The sequence below is a fragment of the Pseudophryne corroboree genome, chromosome 10, assembly GCF_028390025.1.
Source record: "Pseudophryne corroboree isolate aPseCor3 chromosome 10, aPseCor3.hap2, whole genome shotgun sequence".
Taxonomy (NCBI): Eukaryota; Metazoa; Chordata; class Amphibia; order Anura; family Myobatrachidae; genus Pseudophryne; species Pseudophryne corroboree.
This window is the reverse complement of record NC_086453.1, coordinates 56,300,501-56,317,694: the sequence shown is the minus strand read 5'-3', so window position 1 is coordinate 56,317,694 and position 17,194 is coordinate 56,300,501. Positions and strand designations below refer to the sequence as shown.

General features: G+C 47.4%; 1 protein-coding gene across 3 annotated transcripts in view; it reads right to left on the bottom strand.

The window, feature by feature from the left end:
* Positions 1-17,194, bottom strand: part of LOC134965983 (protein kinase C and casein kinase substrate in neurons protein 2-like) — a 205,050-nt gene that overhangs the window by 20,092 nt on the left and 167,764 nt on the right. For all 3 annotated transcript variants that reach the window (XM_063942429.1, XM_063942430.1, XM_063942431.1), the window contains one exon: positions 665-840. In XM_063942429.1, the coding sequence (XP_063798499.1) occupies positions 665-840 (176 nt within the window). The remainder of the gene's footprint in view (positions 1-664; positions 841-17,194) is intronic.

Below are 17,194 nucleotides of genomic sequence, written 5' to 3'. Positions count from 1 at the left end.
TGTTATACAAAGTGCCATTCCATGCCCAGACTTATCCCTGATTGGCTACCTGCCCTTTCTTAGGGTTTGGCAATATCCTGCTTTTAAAAAGAATGATTATGTCTTGCAAATACGGTTAGCTGTTTACAGTGATCAGTTCATGTCTCCACCTTGTACTGTCAGCCACCGCTCCAGCCGTACCGTACTACACCCCAGTGCACAGTGGCTGCTTTATTACTGGGGGCTGATAGTGCTGCTGCCGCGCCTTACAGTAGCCGTACACACCCTCTTCCTCAGCAGCTGCCATTGTTATTCCAATACCGTATGTATCATGTCTTCCCCGCACCGCTTAGATTGTAAGCTCACCTGGGCAGGGCCATCTTTAGCTTCTGTGTCGTGTCATTGTGTGCCATTTCTGTCCTATTCCCCTCAGTGTACATTTCTGCCTAATATGTATATAATAAATATATAATAGTAAAGTGTATGATGTAATAGAAGGAAACATTATAGTGGGCAGCAGCAGAGTGTGTACTGTACGCTAGCGATCACTGTACTAATTACTAGCACACAGCCCAGTGTCACAAGACAAGGTAAGTGGTATAGCACCATAAACGCTGAAGGGGCCTGTTTTGTGGGCTGTGTGTTATAGGCTGGGGCCACTAGGAACCGCCTACTGGCCACTTACCTCTCGTTATTAGTCACATCGAGGTGCTTGTGTATAGATAGCAGGGTCTGTCTGAGGAAGAGGATTTTCTTCTGCTCCAATTGCTGGCTTTGGTCAAACACAGTTTCCATCTCCTCCATGTATTTGGGGTTATATTTGTTCAGTTCTTGTAAGGCTTTGTCATATCTCTGCTTCACCTGCAGTTGTCGTGAGAGGGGAAATTCTAATTAAAACCAATTGTATGCTGCCCCTGCCCGTACTGCTACAGGCCTGCCCTGGGAATCCTGCGGGCATGGCACCACTGCATGTTGTGCTAGATCCTCTCTAGACTGATCTTATATAACCATCCTGTGGGATCTTATCTAGCCCAACACCATCCAGGGCACAACTTACTCTATGACATAAGCTGTGGGTACACATGCCAGACCGTACGCTTATAGCCTGTCTCCCAGTTCCAAGATGATCAGATCTAGATAATCACCTTCACGGGTGCAGTATATGCCTTGTGAGCCCCCCGTGCTTCTTTAACACTATGACAGCATTATTGTCTTATACCCACATGTCAAAGGCCTTGTCATCTATATGCATTATTTAAAGGGCACATCATATATCCCCAGAACTCCCACCACATACTGGGGCAGATGTATTAACCTGGAGAAGGCATAAGGAAGTATAAACCAGAAATAAATGTAGCGCCCAGCGCTTATGACAGGCAGCAAATGTGAAATTGGACACCGGCCATTTTGTGTTTAGAGACTACATCTCCCAGACAGCCTTGGGTTTCAGAGGATATACAGAGAGACACGCAGAGGCTGTCGGGGGGTGGAGAAACAGGGCATGGGGAGGGGGGAGTGGAGAATGGAATGCTTTTGTCCAGAGGAGTGGAGGAGGAGATGGCCAAGGAGGGAGAAGGAACCATGTCTGGAATATAGCTAAGATGCAGCTGACAATGACTGGAGAATACTGGGGAAGAAGTCCACGTGACTGTACAGAAAGAGCCCTACGGAGAGGGAGAACCCCAGTCTGATGAAGTTAAGTGGCCTACAGAGGATAATGTATTTCAAACCTTCCTTTTTGACCCCTGGAGAGGACAGTTTGCAGAGGGACACACTTTGGAGGAATGTGAGATAAGTAACGGTTTACAGTGTTATGTTTCTTGGTAAAGACTGATAAATAGTAGCTAACAAAGTGTGTGATTTCACCAAGAATCAGTTTGTGGAACTACAAGTACCAGCATTGCTGAAAGTGCCAATTGGAACCTGTTAAAGTACCTTTTCAGTCAAGCTATAGCATGCAGAAGATAAGGAACTCTGAAATAACAGTGCACTATAGTGGGGGATGTATTGTCTAATGCTGTATGTGGTATGTGTGAAATTCCTTGTGATACTGCTGTTTTAAGTTGTCATTACCCAGTCAGTGATTGCAAAGGCCAGGGTTTTATCTGCATACAAAAGGGAAGTTCAGGAAGGGACAGACAGACAGGAGAAAGCAGATTCATGTGTTATGTTAATTTTCCTTATTACTGCATTATACACCCTTTAGATATGTGTGTGCATTACTGACCAACATGTTCCTATGCCTTTAGTATATGTCCTCTTTTATTGATCTACTATAGTCCCTTGTATATAAATGCATAAAAGCAATTGCTATTCCAGACCCTTTAATAAATGTGCCAGGGTGGCTTTTGCAACATATCCGTGTGATATATTCCTGTAGTGGGGTCGGTCTAAGCACGTGGTGGGCAGAGGGTTTCCCGAGTCTCCCTCTGGTGTTTCCAAAATTGAACACTTCCCAGAAGAGCACGTCACGTCAAGATTCGGGTGGAGGCACTAATACCAAGAGAAGTACAAGGTGAGAAGCATTGCAAAGCGGGAAGAGTTTAAATACACACCATTACCCAGAAAGCCCAGGTAAAGGGGTGTTACAGTGGAGGCACTGCTGAGATTCGTACAGCTAACTCAGAATTTGCTTACCAGGCGGGCGCCATGGCTAGTTTGAAGCCAGAAGAAGTATATGGTTGGTGTGAACAACTATCCAAAGATTCAGAATGCTGTTTTGTTTTGTGCGGTGAACTGCAGGAAGTTCCAGATGAGGAGGTTACCAAGATGATTGCAGATCGGACAGGGATGCAGAGGCCAAATGTACTGGGCAGGAGGGATGATGCTGTGCTGCTAGAGAGCGATGCTGTGTTGGAGAGAGGATTGATCCCTGCTGTTTTTTCATATGAGGGAAGCAAACGTTGGAGTGTAGTGTTGCCTCTTAAGCCAAGTGAGGGGATGAGAGTTGCCCAAGAATCAAGTCCTACTGAAGAGAGGGCAAGGAGCCCCATTGTACAGTCCCCTGACATTCGAAGACAAGATGATTCACCTCTGGGCCTAGATGGAGCCTCTGACATGCAGAGTCGATTATTTTTGGTCGCTATGAATAAACTCGTGGAGCAACTGGGAAGAAACCAGTATGATGGTGGATATAGGAGATTGAGACCTTTCTCAGGTGTCCAACCTGTTCCAACTGGAGAAGATGCCTATGAGGTGTGGAAAGACACTGCAATCCAGTACATGGAAGAGTGGCACTGTCCTGAGACTGCAAAGAGACAACGGATAGTGGAGAGTTTACGTGGTCCAGCAATGGAGATTGTGCAGGCCACTCGTCGGAGTGACCCTAATGCTACTGCACGGAACTATCTATCGGCTCTGGAAAGAGAGTTTGGAACATCAGAAGATGCCACTGACCTCCTTTACAAGTTAAGAAACACCTGTCAAGAGCCGGGGGAGAGATTGTCCAAATATCTATACCGCCTGGACAAGCTAATTTACCGCATTGTGGAAAAAGGGGGAATGACCCTCAGTGAAGTAGATGGGAGTCGCATGCAACAGTTACTAAGAGGAGCACTGTCTTTAGACCCAGTTGCATTGAAGCTCCGGGGACACTCTACTAGAAACCCAGCTCCTTCTTTCAACCAGCTAATCGATGAAGTCAAACAAGAGGAAGCTATAATCGAAGCTAGAGATGGTGTGGCCAAAAAGATAAAGACTGTTAGCCTAAAGCAGGAAACCAGTGCAAAAGAGGTGGAGTTACTGAAGATCCTTCAAGTGCAGAAGGAACAGATAGACCGTCTGTTAGCCCTTCAGACAGCTAGGGAGGCCCCAAGGCCTTCGCATCCATCATCTCCAATACAACTAGAGAGTCGAGGTGACCCCAGAAGATGTTTTGAGTGCGGTCGGCCTGGACATATAGCTAGACAGTGTCCAGCCAGATGGAATCAGAGGTCATCATATAAGCAATCCCCACCACCTGAACAGCCTTCGGGAAACGAGAAAGGGGGACCAGAAGACCCCACCCTGGCCCCCTAAAGAAAGTTAGTACCAATGCTGTGGGGAACTCACCTGCTACCTGGAATATATTGCCACCTGGCCTAGTCGGTCCAGCGCCTCACGTGACTGCCTTATTGAATGGACAGAGGTGTACGGCTCTACTGGATAGTGGTTCCCAGGTGTCCATTGTGTTCGAGAAGTGGTTTCGTGAGAATCTGTCTGATGTCAAGGTACATCCATTGTCTGGGCTGACCATCTGGGGCCTCAGCGAACAGAGCTATCCATATCTCGGATACATCACAGTGGACCTCAAGTTCCCAAGAGAAGTGGCTGGGATTGAAAAAGAAGTGCAAGTAGTCGCCCTTGTGTGTCCCGATCCAGAAGAAGAGGATAGAGATGTGCAAGCTATCATAGGAACCAATGCCCATTTGTTCAATACACTAGCCCAATGGTGCAGAGAGGAGGGTGGAAAGGAATATTACCAGACGCTCACCATTCATCCTGTATGCCTGGCGGCCTATCGAAAAAAGGAGGCAGAAGAAGCTCAGAAAAAGAGTGTGTTGGTTGCAGACAGTTTCCAACCATGCTTTGAAGGTACAGTGCCATGAAAGCCGATCTAGACAGACTGATCAAAGAAATGTTAGAGAGGAGAGATGTTTTCTCCCTAGGAGATTGGGACCTAGGGCTGGCTAGAGGGGTCCAACATAAGATTCGTCTTACTGATGAAAAACCCTTTCGAGAAATGTCACGAAGATTGGCCCCTGCGGATTTGTATGATGTAAGAAGTCATCTGAAAGGTCTACTGGAGAATGATGTCATTGAAAAATCAGAGAGTCCCTATGCCTCTCCAATAGTGGTGGCTCGTAAGAAGAATGGTGATATCCGGGCGTGGCCACGGCAGCACAGGAGTAGGAAGCAGATCCCGGGAGCTACCTGGATTAAACATCCTCCTGTAATATCCTGGCCCCTTTGGTGTGCCTGAATACCCTGCTTTTCTTCCCTACGCTGCAGGGCACCGGCAGGCGATTTCCCCGCTCTCCCCGGGGTCTGTACGGCCGAGGAGACATACTTCCGGATTTGCGGCCTATACCTCCTCCGGATCCCCGGCCTCAATTTTGGAGATTCCCGGCCCCACTGCTCTGGACTGCTGCTTCCAGTCATAGAGGGAACACTCTCACTTAAAGGCTGACTGATATGTAACTGGTGAGTGACTTCTACCTCCTGGGATCAAATTACACTTTGACTTCAGTTGCTGTCTTATTTTACATACTAAATAACTGCATCGCTCCTGCTCTCACCTATATTCTGGGACGCTGCCAGTACTTTCTTTTACATTTGCCTACTACTTTGGAGACCAGCTGCGGATGTGTTTCTGCTTATAACAACCCTAAAATTCACTCATTGCTGAAGTCTCCTTCTACGCTTTTGACCTGAGATTATACCGGAGTGTCTGTTACTACCTATTGTCCGTCATGGTTCGGGACGGCCAGCGCACGGCTGCGGCGAAGCTGGAGAAATTTGCCAGACAACCTAACCCACTAAACCAACGGGCCTCGCAGGCCGCTTCGCAGGGGGCCTCTCCGTCCCACTCCTACTCCCCATCTGCAACAGCTGCTGAATCCCCTAACACACCCGCAGCTCCATCTCTTCAACAAGTGCTGGAGGCAATAGCTGGATCGGAACAGCGTCTTTCAGATAAGATGGAGAAAGTGCAGTGTGATCTCTCACTGCTTCGGCAGGACGTCCAGCGCATACGAGAGAGAGTGGGAGAGGCAGAAACCCGTGTCTCGAATCTGGAGGATATGTGCGGTCCTATGAAACAATCTATTTCCACGGTAACCCAGCAAGTAACATCCCTTCAATCCAAATTACTAGACATGGAGGGTCGGCTGCGTAGAAATAATGTGCGATTTGTGGGCCTGCCGGAGAAGGAGGAGGGCTCCCAGCCTGAGGTCTTCCTGGAGTCATGGCTTAAGGAACTGTACGGCGCTGAATCCTTCACGGCACAGTTTACGGTGGAGCGTGCACACCGGATACCATCTCGTCCTCTACCTCCTGGCGCCCCTCCGCGCACCTTCATCGCCAAATTTCTGCATTTTCAGGACCGTGACTCGGTCCTCCGGTTGGGACGCACAAAAGGCCCCCTTACCAGAAACGGGGTTACCGTGTCTGCTTTTCCTGATTTTGCCACGGAAGTCCAGAAGGATCGAGCCCAGTTTATGCCTATCAAGAGGCGCCTCAGAGACCTGAACGTCTCCTACTCTATGCTATTCCCCTCCTGACTCCGGGTGGTAGCGGACGGGGAAACCAAATTCTTCAATTCCCCTAGAGAGGCGGCCCAATGGCTGGACAGATATGCTCCGGGAGCGCGCCAGATGGCCCCGGATTGAGGCCCTGCACTGTCTAATGATCGGTTGGGACCACCAGAGGCATCTACCCATTGTCCAGGGAGCCCCCCCTTGGCGTTGGTGGCTCAGGACTTTTCTTTTCTTTCTCTTGATCGCTTGACTTTGGTTAAGGGTTTTGTTTAGTATTTAGCCCTTGAGAGATAGAAACGATAGTTTGGGATTTAAGTATGCCGAAGTTAGGGGTGGTATACGGGGAGGGGGGGGAGAGTTCAGCGAACAGCTTGTTGCTGTGCCTTACACAAGTTTTTTTCTTTCTATAGTTTGTTATTTTTCTCATGCTTAAATTTGTTTTGGAGTACATTCATTTTGATGTGGGAAGTATGTCTGATGCATTGGATACTGTCGATTAAGAATCAGGGATTGAGTAGTATAGCACTGTTATTACCCTCACTAACAATTTCCAGGAATATTCGCTGGACTGTATCTTTAGGTTACTACATAGAATATTACCAGATCTATGGCTAATTTGAAATTTCTGACATGGAATGTTCGAGGTTTAAATAATAAGATAAAGCGTTCCTTAGTATTAACTACACTTCGGAAATATGGCCCGGATGTTGCATGTCTCTGCGAGACTCACTTGGAGGGGAATAGGTTACTGTCACTTAGAAGACCCTGGGTGGGCTGGGCCTATCACGCTTCTCACTCCTCTTCCTCCAGGGGTGTGTCAATCCTGATAAAGAAATCGGTCCAATTTGAGCTGGTATCGGTCAAGACTGACAAATACGGTCGATTTGTGTTCCTTGAATGTAGACTAAGTTCCCAACCCTACTACATACTGGCGGTTTATATCCCCCCCCCCCCCATTCTCGTACGATGTACTACAGCAAGCCGCTTCATTCATGGCCTCCTCTCCGGACACCCCGGTAATCTGCTTGGGTGACTTTAACAATGTCATGAATTTAGCTTTAGACAGATGGCGCTCTCCGCAGGCTGCTGGGGTCCGCTCTAGTCCTACTAAATTTGCTGATTTTCTGAATAATTTGCAGTGGGTGGATGTGTGGAGAGCTCGTCACCCTACGACTAGACAGTTTTCATGCTTCTCTGGCACGCATGGTTCGTTCTCCAGGATCGATCTGACCCTACTCTCCCCCGTTCTTCTCCCTAGGGTGGTTGACGTCCAATACGAGGCCCGGGGTATATCTGATCACTCCCCTATGGTGTTGACTCTCGCTATGGTGAGCCAGAGGGGTCAATCTTATTGGAAACTGCATCCTTCCTGGCTGCTGCAAATAGGTGACTGCTCTGACCAGGTGACTCAGTGGGACGGATACTTTACTGACAATGTAGGCTCGGCCCCCGGAACAGTGGTTTGGGATTCATTTAAGGCATTCCTAAGGGGAACGTATATTAGACGTATTTCTGCCCTCAAAATGTCCTGCAGGGAGAGAGAGCGAGCCCTTGAGAGTGACGCCAGGGATTTGGAATCTAGATACTTGGTGGATGGCACCCCTGCGCTGAAGGTACGCTGGCTGGCGGCCCAGTCGGCATGGGTGGCTCATCTGTCTGATAAAAACTCGCGCTCGCTTCTATTTCAGGCTACTAATATTTACATGCAGGGCGATAGGCCAGGTGGCCTGTTGGCTCGATTGGTGCACAGTGACCGCCCAGGTTCTACAATTGCTCAGATGACCGGTAGCGATGGCGCCCTTGTGAACACCACGCCGGAAATTGCGCAGCTATTCCGCTCCTACTATGCTGAGGTCTACAGTTCACAACTGGTAGACTCGACATCAGACCTCTCCGCTTATTTAAGTAATATTCCCCTACCCACACTCCCCCCCGGAGGCCTCTGAGATGCTGGAGGCACCCTTAACTCTGGAAGAGGTAACGGCGGCTATTGGCTTGTCTCCCAGCGGCAAGGCACCGGGCTATGACGGCATCCCCTCAGAGGTATACAAGACCCACATTGATTTCTTCGGTCCTAGGCTTCACGCCCTGTATTCTGATATTTTTGTTAATGATCAACTTCCCCCCTCTATGGCGGAGGCGATTATTATAGTGATCCCGAAGCCCGGAAAAGACCCTAGATCCCCAGAATCCTATAGACCGATATCATTGTTTCCCACTGACGCTAAGATCCTGGCAAAGATTTTAGCAGTTCGACTCAACACCGTAATTACTTCCATTATCCACTCCGACCAGACCGGCTTTATGCCAGGGATGTCCACTTCTATTAACCTACGTAGATTATATACCATTTTACAAGTCCCATATGACTTACCCTCTGACTCGGTAGTGGTCTCACTGGATGCCGCCAAGGCATTTGACAGTATCGAGTGGTCCTATCTATGGGAGGTCATGACAGCTATGGGTTTCGGGCCTAATTTTATAAAATGGATTAAATTGCTTTATCAGCACCCGACTGCCAGGATCTCAGTGAATGGCTATATCTCTCCCTCGTTCCGCCTGTTTCGCGGGACCAGGCAGGGATGTCCTCTGTCCCCAACCTTGTTTGCCCTGGCCATCGAACCCTTGGCCTGTCTAATAAGGTCCCACCCAGGCGTGGTGGGCATTCATACCGGCCCTCGTGAGGATAGGATTGCCCTTTACGCTGACGACATGCTGTTGTTTCTGCAGGATTACACCAGGTCTATGCCTACAGTGTTGCAATTGATTGAGGAGTTCGGTGTATATTCAGGCCTTCATATTAACTGGTCCAAGTCCTCTATTATGCCTGTGATTGGCCCCCCCCCTGCTGCTCCTAAAATCTCCCTACCGCTATGTTGGACGGCGAAATTTAAATATCTTGGGATTCAGGTAACCAATGACCCCTCTGACTTTACACCTTTGAACCTTGATCCGATCATGCAACAAATTACTCGTAAATCCAAGACTTGGTGTAAGCTTCCATTGACTGTATCTGGCAGGGTCAGCCTCGTAAAAATGATAATACTACCTAAGATTCTATATGTGGTTCTGCAATCCCCTGTATATATTCATCCATCCTTCTTTAGAAAATTGAATAGTGTCCTGTCTTCTTTAATATGGGCTAGCAAACGTCCTAGAATACAACTGAACACTCTCACCAGGCTGCGCAGCGACGGAGGTCTGGCCTTGCCAAACTTTCAGATGTACTACTATGCCGCTCAGCTGTCTCATATTAGTGCATGGGTGCAGGATACTGGCGTCACTTCTCTACACTGGGTATTTGTCCAATGCTACTTCCCCGACTTATCCCCCCTGCAGGTGTTGCTGAGTGGGAGCTTGGCCCGGTTCCTGCCTCCTCTTATATACCAAGCCATGAAGGTGTGGCAGGCACTAAAAATTCTTTTGAAATTTGATGGCTTGGACCCGGACACCCCCCTCTGGTATTCTAAATGGCTCCCTGAACTGTATGCGCTCGAGGGGAGGGAAGTTTGGGCCCCTAAATCAGTGATTTCCATAAATCACCTTTATACGGATAATACGCTCAAATCCTTCCAACAACTAAAAGATGAGTTTAATTTGCCTAACTCCTATTTTTTTAGATACCTCCAGCTCAGACATGCCTTGCAGTCCCAATTCGCCAATTCCCCCCCTAAAATTATACCATTTCCCATTAAGACCTTTGTAAGTTTGCTGGGTCGAGTTAAGATGATTTCCCATGCTTATGGTTATCTACTCGCCAAACTCCATATAGATCCTTTGACACGTCTCCGTGTCAAATGGGAGCAGGATCTGGGCCCCATAGATGAAGAGAACTGGGCCCTTGCTTTGGAAACTCCGTGCACGGTTACCAAATCCATCAGGTATCAACAGATACAATACTTCCTTTTGCATAGAATATATATGACCCCGGCCAGACTGGCCAAATTCGGGACGGGTCGTGTGGGTGACTGCCCTAAGTGTGGGATGACTGCAGGTACTTTTTGGCACCTCATTTGGGATTGTCCGGTGCTGCGGGCTTTCTAGGCGGGGGTCGGATCGATTCTGGGGAACACAGGGGTGGACGAGGCCATGCTTACTCCGCAATTTTGCATCCTGGGAATGGGTAGCTCTGACTTTGTGTCTGGTCCAGAGGGCCTATATGCTCGCAACATATGTGCAATGGCGAAGGTGAGCATTGCGAGGCTATGGATGGCCCCTAAGGGCCCTACACTCCCCGCTCTTAAGGCACTAATAAACGACACTGTTTTTAAGGAACGATACATTTATATGAAACACAATGCCTCCGCTAAATTTGAAAGAATTTGGTCTCAATGGCTGGAATCCATATACTCCGTCCCAGACCCTACAACTTAATGGTGATAGGGTTACTAACAGGTCCTGGATTTGCCAAGTTATGATCTTCTAGGGCCATAGGCTTCCCTCTCACCCAATGGGTTGTGAATGAGAGAGTGGCTCTGTGCCCATCTGGACAGGGTAGGATTTAGAGTGCTAGTATCCCCCAATGCGTCCTCTTCCCCATAATGTTTTTTGTCTCTTTGTTTTTTTAATTTTTTTATTTCTGGGGTTCTCTGTGTTTGGTTTCTGATTGTTTTCTTCTCTTTTAAAGGGTTTTACTAGGACGGATTGTCCGTAAGAGTTATATTTGAGGGGGGGGGGGGGGGGGGGGGAACAAAACAAAGTATAATGTGATTTCATGAATACTAGAGTGTACGGATAATGCAAAATAATGGTATATATAACTGTACATTCCTATGCGCCTATGAGCAAATGACATAGTTTGAAAATAAGTCGAAAGTGAATGCTGTTCCCCGATGAGGACATGTCATTACGTGTTTAATGTGTTCCTGTTATGCAATGTCTGTATGCAAACTACTCTCCTTCGAAATAAAAATACTTTATTTAAAAAAAAGAATGGTGATATCCGGATGTGTGTGGACTACCGAACTCTTAACAAGCGAACAGTGCCAGACCAGTACACAGTGCCTAAAGTTGATGAGGCACTTGACTGTCTGCAAGGAAGCAAATGGTTCTCTGTGCTAGACCTCAGGAGTGGGTACTACCAGATTCTAATGAGTCCGGGAGATGCTGAGAAGACAGCCTTCATATGCCCTGAAGGGTTCTTTCAGTTCAAGAGAATGCCACAGGGGGTAAAAGGTGCCCCAGCCACCTTTCAGAGGTGCATGGATGAGGCCGTGGGGGACATGAATTTCCGTGAGGTAATCGTGTATCTGGATGACTTGATTGTTTTTGGGAGGACTCTACAAGAACATAACGAGAGATTGCTCAAAGTACTTGACCGATTGAAGAGTAAAGGGCTAAAGCTATCTTTAGAAAAGTGTCAACTATGCCAGAAGCAAGTCAAGTATGTTGGGCACATTGTCAGCAGAGAAGGGATCTCCACTGACCCAGCCAAAGTAGAAGCTGTGGAAGAGTGGCCACGGCCCACAAAACTAAAGGAACTGAGGTCTTTTCTGGGGTTCTGTGGGTACTACAGAAGATTTGTTCCAGGATATTCAAAACTAGCCAAGCCTTTGACAGAATTAACCAAAGGGTACCCACCAGTGAAGGGGGTGGATGACCCAGCAAGGAAATAAACACTTTCTCCGTGTTAATGACCTATTTGGGGAAAGATGGACAGAAGAGTGTGAAACTGCATTCAAGAGATTGAAGGAGGGTCTTACCCAGTCTCCAGTGCTCGCCTATGCAAACCCTGACCTTCCATACATTCTTCATGTAGATGCATCATTTGATGGACACGGAGGAGTACTTTACCAAGAACAAGAAGGCCAGATGAGGCCTGTGCACTATGTTAGCCGAGGCCTATCACCCAGCGAAAAGAATTACCCTGTGCACAAGCTGGAATTCTTGGCATTAAAATGGGCCATTGTCGACCGTCTGCATGATTATTTGTATGGTGCTACATTTGAAGTCCATACTGACAACAATCCGTTGACATACATCCAGACTACAGCAAAGTTGGATGCCACAGGACATCGATGGCTGGCAACTTTGGCTGTGTATGACTTCACGCTGAAGTACCGACCTGGCAAAGGAAACATTGATGCTGATGCTTTGTCCAGGTTGGCTGGAAGACATGCGGAATCACCTGAAGAAGAGTGGGTTGAAGTGCCTGCTCCAGAAGTAAGAGGTATGTGCCATGAAGGAAGAGTGGTGGTGCCACCTGTGAGAGAATGTGTCACTGCATTGGGAGTTTCAGAAGCGGCACTGCCCAAACATTATTGCTGGCTGAGTCAGTTTGAACTGGGTGATCTGCAGAGGATCAGTAGGAAACAGCTGAAAAGTGATCAGCTAGAAGATCTGTCCCTAGGAGCGGTCTATTGGATGATAAAGAACAATGAGAGGTTGGGGCCAAAGGCCCTTAAAACAGAAGAAGCCATCTTACTGCACAGGCAAAGAGAATTTCTGATGGTCAGAGGAGGCCTCCTTTATAGGGAATCTACCCACCGAGATGGTAGAGTAAGAAGACAGTTGGTTCTGCCAAATAAACATCGTGATTCTATACTGAATGCCCTACATGACCAACATGGGCACTTAGGTGTTGAGAAAACAAGCGGGTTGATTGCCGATCGGTTCTATTGGCCAAGGATGGAGACTGATATTGAAAAATATTGCAGAAATTGTGGGACTTGCATTCTGCGTAAAACACTGCCCGAAAGAGCTGCACCATTGAAAAACATTTCGAGTGATGGGCCACTAGAGCTGGTGTGTATTGATTTTCTTTCTGTAGAGCCAGATGAAAGCAACACAGCACATATTCTCGTCGTGACAGATCATTTCACTCGGTACGCCCAAGCCTACCCAGCCAAAGATCAAAAAGCCACAACTGTTGCCAAGATTCTATGGGAGAAATTCTTTGTGCATTATGGACTTCCAGCCCGGATCCATTGTGATCAAGGAAGAGATTTTGAGAGTCGGCTGATAAAAGAGATCTGCGAATTGTGCGGGATACAGAAGTCGAGGACGACACCATTCCATCCACAAGGGGACCCGCAGCCAGAGAGATTCAATCGAACCCTTCTCAACATGATGGGCACTTTGGGCACTGCCAGGAAGGCACACTGGAGTAGGCACATCAGTCAGTTAGTACATGCATAAAACTGCACAAAAAATGAGTCAACTGGATACTCACCATACCTCCTTATGTTTGGAAGAGAAGCCCGACTGCCTGTAGACATTTGTTTCGGAATAATGGAGGTTTCCCACTCGGGGGAGACACATTTACAGTATGTGCAGAGACTGCGAGAAGAACTGAGACATGCTCACAAGTTGGCTCAAGAAGCTTCTACTAAGTCTGGTTTGAGAAACAAGACTCGATATGACAGTCGTGTGAAAGAGAATGTACTGGGGATAGGAGACAGAGTACTGCTCCGCTACCTGGGAATACCAGGAAAGCATAAATTGGCAAATCGATGGAGAGAAGAACCCTATGAAGTGGTGGCCAAAATGTCTGGGGCACCTGTTTACCGTGTAAGGCCTGAAGGACAAACAGGGCTCATAAAGACTTATCACCGTCAACACCTATTACCGATTGGGAGAGATGTGAGGTTCAAGACCGAGCATGCTGTTGAGACCACCGAGAGGGTGCCCTGGAGAAAGCCAGGAAGACTGAGGTCTACCAGGAGAGAGGAAACTAGAGATTATAAAGAGACAGATTGCAGTGAGGATGAATGGGGGTATGATTCTCCCACTACGGAAAATGAGACTGTCATTCAAAGTCATGAGGTCACTAGACCCCACAGGTCTACTGAGAGAGCTACAGGAGAGCCAAGAGGAGAACAGGTGTGCAGGTTGGAGGAGGTCGTACCTGAAGTAACGGTGGAAGTTAGAGAACCTGAGGGACAGGCTCAGGACCAACCAGAAGAGAGAGATGTTGGGGGAGAGGCTGAACAACCAGAAAGGGTGTCAGAGGGAGATGAGGGAGCCCTTCCAGCTATTAGCCGACCCAGACGCACCACTAGGGCCCCTATGATATTTACTTATGATGAGTTAGGAAGGGCCACTGAAGTGCCCAGGGTGGTTCACCCTCACTGGGTCTACCCTTGGCCTTATTTGGGGCCCACCCCTGTCATTGTAGGAGCTTGTCAGGGTATGTGTGGATGTGTAAACAGACAGAATGGTTTAACACATATTCCTTTTCAGGGTGTGGAACAGGCTCATCACTTTGTCAGCGGATTGCCAGTCCCACAGGGGGAGTATGTAGCGCCCAGCGCTTATGACAGGCAGCAAATGTGAAATTGGACACCGGCCATTTTGTGTTTAGAGACTACATCTCCCAGACAGCCTTGGGTTTCAGAGGATATACAGAGAGACACGCAGAGGCTGTCGGGGGGTGGAGAAACAGGGCATGGGGAGGGGGGAGTGGAGAATGGAATGCTTTTGTCCAGAGGAGTGGAGGAGGAGATGGCCAAGGAGGGAGAAGGAACCATGTCTGGAATATAGCTAAGATGCAGCTGACAATGACTGGAGAATACTGGGGAAGAAGTCCACGTGACTGTACAGAAAGAGCCCTACGGAGAGGGAGAACCCCAGTCTGATGAAGTTAAGTGGCCTACAGAGGATAATGCATTTCAAACCTTCCTTTTTGACCCCTGGAGAGGACAGTTTGCAGAGGGACACACTTTGGAGGAATGTGAGATAAGTAACGGTTTACAGTGTTATGTTTCTTGGTAAAGACTGATAAATAGTAGCTAACAAAGTGTGTGATTTCACCAAGAATCAGTTTGTGGAACTACAAGTACCAGCATTGCTGAAAGTGCCAATTGGAACCTGTTAAAGTACCTTTTCAGTCAAGCTATAGCATGCAGAAGATAAGGAACTCTGAAATAACAGTGCACTATAGTGGGGGATGTATTGTCTAATGCTGTATGTGGTATGTGTGAAATTCCTTGTGATACTGCTGTTTTAAGTTGTCATTATCCAGTCAGTGATTGCAAAGGCCAGGGTTTTATCTGCATACAAAAGGGAAGTTCAGGAAGGGACAGACAGACAGACAGGAGAAAGCAGATTCATGTGTTATGTTAATTTTCCTTATTACTGCATTATACACCCTTTAGATATGTGTGTGCATTACTGACCAACATGTTCCTATGCCTTTAGTATATGTCCTCTTTTATTGATCTACTATAGTCCCTTGTATATAAATGCATAAAAGCAATTGCTATTCCAGACCCTTTAATAAATGTGCCAGGGTGGCTTTTGCAACATATCCGTGTGATATATTCCTGTAGTGGGGTCGGTCTAAGCACGTGGTGGGCAGAGGGTTTCCCGAGTCTCCCTCTGGTGTTTCCAAAATTGAACACTTCCCAGAAGAGCACGTCACGTCAAGATTCGGGTGGAGGCACTAATACCAAGAGAAGTACAAGGTGAGAAGCATTGCAAAGCGGGAAGAGTTTAAATACACACCATTACCCAGAAAGCCCAGGTAAAGGGGTGTTACATAAATGCAAGGTGACTCAGGCACCAGCCAATCACCTCCTAACTGTTAATTTACATATTGGAGCTGATTGGCTGGTGCGTGTATCACCTTGCATTTATCACTTCCTTATGCCTTCTCCAGGTTAATACATCTGCCCCTCTGTTACTGCACAACTGTTCTATTGCCAGGGTCAGGGTACAATGCCTGCGTTGCACCAGAAAAAGCACTTCTGCAATGTGGACACACACCAACCTCGATATACCCTTAGCTCCCCATACATATACAGAAAAGATGGTAAGTTCTCATTGCTAGACGCCAGTTGTGAGCCTGGAAGACGCATGTAATGCTATAAACGCAGGTGGTCAGAGAACCGCTCGGAATGGTCCAAAGCCCAGCTGGGTAACTGCTGATGAACTACTCTAATACCAACCTTATGCCTGCTGTAATATGTGACTAGCCTAATAAGGTAAGTTGGTATGGAAAGAACACTGACATATGCCAAAGTGCATTCACTAAGTCCTGGCAAGCCTTTGCTGCACAATCCTTCTGCCAGGAGATGACCGAGTTGGTGCCATCATGCCATGTGCAATCTAGACACTAGGCCTAATTTAGGAAGGACTGCAATTGCCAAGCTGCTCGCAGCAGCTTTGAGAATGGTTGGCGGACCAGTCGGCTACTGTATCTGTGATTTTACTGTAGCTATATATTCCAGTTTCTGTGCTGCATAATTGTAATAACATAGCAGGATACACACTGGGATTACTATAACAGCTGCTTCACTGAACACACTGACCACTAACGCACATTCCTCAGCTAGAAGGTCACAGAGCTCCGCAGCAGAGTTACATATCCACTAATGTTGGACTATGTTAGAAGACGTTCCCCAGATACAGCATGTGTACAGCAGAACCATCTTCCTGGGAGTAAGGTCCTCACATTGTGCAGAGTTTACTTACTAGGATGACAGTCCTGGTTAGGAGGTCTATGCAGGTTTATATGAGAGATATGTTATTAGATCAGAGTGGTGACTGCGTTTTTCTCCTCTGGTGCCACACTATTTCTATCTGCTTTATCACATAACACCTCAGGGCAGGCTTCATTGCAAAAATCTTGGTCTCATTTAAATGACAACAGTAACGTTCTACAATCCACAATTATTTTGTTTGAGCCTGCCACCTACAACTGTGCCCAGCGTCCACTCCCCTCCTCTGTCCTTCCATCAATGGAATCGGTGTTTATCACACTAGGAATGGCTATCCTGTTACACCACTACCACTATCCTGCCACTGAATAATGTAATCGCCATCCATCCAGTTACAGTAGGTCTCTATGTCAAGACCATCAGCCCCGGTCTGGCAGAATCCCACTCTTCCACCTCGTACACTGACTACATTTTCTCCCAGCCTCCCAACTACCTGAGGTGATATCTGCCATCTATCTTTCCCGATCAGTCTCCAATTATGCTCGGCCTACGGTCATGAAGATGAAAGCCTTGTAGCTTATCGTTTCACCCATAAATGAT